This window comes from Pygoscelis adeliae, unplaced genomic scaffold (genome assembly GCF_000699105.1).
Source record: "Pygoscelis adeliae isolate BGI_AS28 unplaced genomic scaffold, ASM69910v1 Scaffold242, whole genome shotgun sequence".
NCBI classification, from domain to species: Eukaryota; Metazoa; Chordata; class Aves; order Sphenisciformes; family Spheniscidae; genus Pygoscelis; species Pygoscelis adeliae.
The window spans coordinates 2,600,231-2,604,258 of record NW_008824369.1 but is presented as its reverse complement, the minus strand read 5'-3'; the positions used below and the strand labels follow the sequence as shown (position 1 = coordinate 2,604,258).

At 61.0% G+C, this 4,028-nt stretch overlaps 1 protein-coding gene across 2 annotated transcripts in view; it reads left to right on the top strand.

Annotated features, from left to right (window-relative positions):
* The window catches only part of LOC103913521 (lysosomal alpha-glucosidase-like), a 15,176-nt gene that overhangs the window by 4,677 nt on the left and 6,471 nt on the right, over window positions 1-4,028 (top strand). The window contains exons 1-5 of one of the 2 annotated variants that reach the window (XM_009320019.1): window positions 35-52; window positions 954-1,491; window positions 1,700-1,845; window positions 2,819-2,984; window positions 3,495-3,591. In XM_009320019.1, coding sequence (XP_009318294.1) covers window positions 964-1,491; window positions 1,700-1,845; window positions 2,819-2,984; window positions 3,495-3,591 — 937 coding nt within the window. In that variant the 5' untranslated portion in view covers window positions 35-52; window positions 954-963. Of the gene's footprint in view, window positions 1-34; window positions 53-953; window positions 1,492-1,699; window positions 1,846-2,818; window positions 2,985-3,494; window positions 3,592-4,028 lie in introns of those variants that run through there. The other variant, XM_009320018.1, reaches the window with a different exon arrangement.

The following is a 4,028-nucleotide window of genomic DNA, read 5'->3' as shown; positions in this document are numbered from 1 at the left end:
CCCCTGTGCCACCCACGCGTGGGGAAGCGACCGGCGATTGCATAAGGCTGAGGTGCTGCGTGGGGCAGGCGCTGCTGCTCAGGGGTGGCTTCGGAGCCATGCCCCGGCCGGCTGAGCCATTTTGATGCCGGAGCTGGGGGGGGGGCTGCCGGGGAATAAAGTCTGCTTTTGGGGGAGAGCCGTTTTGCTGAGCTTTTGCAGATTGCAGGGCGGAGGTGAGCAGGGTCTGAGTGCCCGTGGCTTGGGCAGGAGATGGCAAAAGAAAGTTGTGTCTCTTATCTAAGGTGCTGAGATTGCTTACTGCACTCGGCAGCAGCGTGGGGGTCTCCTTCGCTTACAGTCTGGGAGATGTTTGCCTGAGAGATTGTTAACATCAGATTTTATCAGTGGGAGGCAAAGACTGACGGCATATTCCCTGCCATCCCTCACCCAGCCCTCCCTGGGGCTAAAAGCTCTGACTCAGGGCTTTGGGCACTGACAGAGAATGCTCAGGAGCGGAGCGGAGGATGCTCGGAGCAGAGGATGCTGTTCCCAGCACCACGGCTCTGCTCCGATGGGCAGAGGGAGCTCGGTTTTGCTTGCAGCTTCCAGAAACACTGCAGTCCATAAATTCAGACCTGGGAAAAATTCCTTGAAGGGCTGCTCTGCCACCCCCCAAGAGCAGGTGGGGTTCAGGCAGATGGCTCGTTGTCCCTTGGGGCTGCCGGAGAGTCGTGTGGCAGCGTCTCTCTGCACTCCAGCAGGGTCACAACCACCCGACCCTGGCAAAGCCATCCTTTGCCAAGTTTGCTGCGTGCATCTTAGCTGAGGGCACAGACATGGTGCAAGGTGCCGAGGCAGGCAGACTCTGTCTGAACCGCGGGCGCTGGGAGCGGGGAAGCCGTCCTTGAGGCTCAGGCGAGCTCTGCCTGTCTGACTCCTTCACACCTGCCTCCATCTCCCCCTCACTCCAGTGCCAGGACGATGAAGTCGTACCAGAAGCTGACGGCAGCGGTGCTGCAGCCAGCAGCGTGCCGGGTGGAGGAGGAAGGGGCCGCTCAGATGTCCGCTGGCCGCAGGAAGCTGGCCCCGTGGTGCGTGGGCAGCGGGCTGCTGGTGGCCGCCGTGCTGCTGAGTGCCATCACCGTCTGGGTGCTGCGGCAAGTATCGGGGGGCTGGCCCGGACCCACGCTGCCCCCGAAATGTCTCCTGGTACCCGAAAGCCACCGCTTTGACTGCTACCCTGAGCGGCACGTGGTGGTGACCCAGGAGCTCTGCGAAAGCCGGGGGTGCTGCTTCATCGAGAGCCCCCCGCCGGCAGGGGGGAAGCAGGGGGTGCCCTGGTGCTTCTACCCCCCCGACTTCCCCAGCTACACCCTGGATAGCCTCAACCAGACAGCGCTGGGCATGGTGGGGCTGCTGGTGCGGAGGGAGAAGGCCTATTACCCCCGGGACATCGAGATGCTGAGGCTGGACGTGGAGTTTGAGACAGACACACGGCTACACATCAAGGTGAGCTCCCTGCTGGCTGCCCTCCGGAGCTCATGACTGTGCTCCTGCACCCCTGCGCCCTCCATCCCACAGGTGATCGTCCCCTGCTCAGACTGAGTCTGGAAGCTCCCGTGCTCCAGGCATGCCTGAATGTAGCCTCAATGAGCATCTCCAACACTTTGCCGTCTTGCTTTGCTGGTCTTTAAAGTGCGTTTTCTCCCTTTTGCAGATAACGGATGCGGCCAACCCGCGGTACGAGGTTCCCCTCGAGGTTCCCCGGGCCATGAAGAGAGCAGAAAACCCCATCTACAGCCTGGACTTCTCCCGGGACCCCTTTGGGGTGCTGCTGCGGCGCAGGGCGACGGGGACGGTGCTGTAAGAACCCACCTCCTCCGCATCCCACAGCGGGTGGGGGAAAGCTCATCCCACCCTAGGCAGGCTCCAGCATGCCTTCCCGGAGTTTTTTCCTTAGGGAAAACCACACTGCGTGATCTCCAGCCAATAATTACTCTTCGTCTTCATCTTTCCAGCAGTGCTCACGTGGGGATGTGGCAGCACGTGGCTTCCCAACCCCATGGGCTGGCCGGATGCTTGCTGTGGCCGTGGCAGGGCTGGGTGGGATCAGCACCTCTCCAAAAACCTCCCAGTGCCCTAATTCCTCGCCAGGTCCTACAGCAGCCAAACATTGTGCAGGTCCCCAGCACGTCACCAATAAGGGACCTGGTGGCTCAGGGAAAGGGCCACCGAAGGGTTGTGGCTTTGCCTCTTTCACCCTGCTTTTGGGTTTCCCTGGCTGTCCAAGCTATAGGGACACCCACAGCTCCAGGCTTTTTGTGGAAAAGGACTGCGGGTGACTTTGCTGCACTGCTCTCAGTCACCTCCATGCCTTTGCCCACACTAAGCCGTTGGTGAGCACCAATAGCTGGTCGACGTATGGCCAGGGTGTTTCGAGATCCCATCCTTTCCTCCTCCTTCCCATTTGTTGGTGCCTGTGGTCCGTACTTTACTTGGGAGCTGCTTATCAGTGACAACAGGCTGAGAAGCCCCACTGCCGCATCGCCTCGGTGGTTAATAATAACCTGGGTGGAAACTTCTGGTGTCAAAGGCAAGGTTGCACCACGCTGGGTCAGGCTGTTTCAGGCTTGGGCTGTGCCTCACGTCCAGCCAGACCTGAATTTGCCACCTGGGCCAAAGTGTTGGAGCTGGATGCAGGGTGGGACATACGCTGCCGTGCTGGCCCTTGGGGTGCTTCAAGAGGGAAGGGGTCAATTGTTGCTGGGCAAATGGATGCAGATGGATCCCAGCATCCCCTCTTGACTCTCTCTCTCCCTCGGTGTTACCCTGGCAGGCTCAACACCACTGTGGCCCCCTTGATCTTCGCTGACCAGTTTCTCCAGATAGCCACATCACTCCCATCCAGGTTCCTCTATGGGCTGGGGGAGCACCGTGGCACCCTCCTACACAGCCTGGACTGGAGCACCCTCACACTGTGGGCACGCGACGTCTCTCCCACGGTACCATCTCCCCCTCCCTGCGGGGGTGCGGGGGGCGAGGATGGGGGTACCGCTCTCCAGTGCATTGGACAAGCCCTGGGAAAACATGGCAGGGGGGTGGGCAGCAGCACTAGGACAGGCAGGGGGTGGTATAGGCCGACGGGCAGATATGTGCCGGGAAGATTTCAGAGCAATTGCAAAACGCTCTTGGCACTCCAAGGGCCCCGGGTGTTTTCCGTTCCACCCTGCCGCTCATGCAACAGGTTGCGGTGAGGCAGGAGGTTTCCCCCTCGCCCAGCCCAGCTTGGTAGCAGCCCCCGAGCTGTGAGGAAGAAGCAGCCTCCCATGGCCTTCAGCACCAGCTGTGAAGCCATCCTCATCCCTCTCCTTTGTCCTCCGTGGGGGATGACAGATGCCTGGTTAGGTGCTGGCAGCAGATGCAACTCGGGGCCATTTATTCGCCCCCGGTGACGTGGGGCTCTCCTGCTTTGCCCGGGAGCTGCTCTCTCACCCGCCGCCTCCTCTTTGCAGGAATCATTCAACCTCTACGGCGCTCACCCCTTTTACCTGCTGATGGAGGAGGGCGGAGATGCTCATGGGGTTTTCCTCCTCAACAGCAACGCGATGGGTAGGTGTCCCAGGGGACTCCGTCTGGCTTGTCCCTGGAGGATGACCTGGCAGGTAGGGACAGATGGGAGCTGCCGGAGCGGCCGGTTCGGGAACTTGGGGCGAGAGGAAGCCGTAAACGGGAAAGATGTGGTTTGATGGCTCCGTTATTGAGCGTAGCCATCTGTTTCCTGGCTACGGTGAGGCTCTTTAGCAACTGCCAAGCAGTTTAACCACACACCCAGCTGCCGAGTTGCCATCGGAAAAGCGAGTACCTCATGTGCGGGTCCGTGCCCGTTCCCCCTCCGCCCAAAACGGCCTTGCCACTAGGCCCGGCGGCGTGGCGCGGCTGGGGTGCAGCCAGGGATACCGTCTGCCGCCCGCGCTCTTCCCAGCTGTGCTCCGCCGGCTGTGGCCGTGGGATCCGCCCATGTGTGCCAGCTGATAACGCAGCAGCTA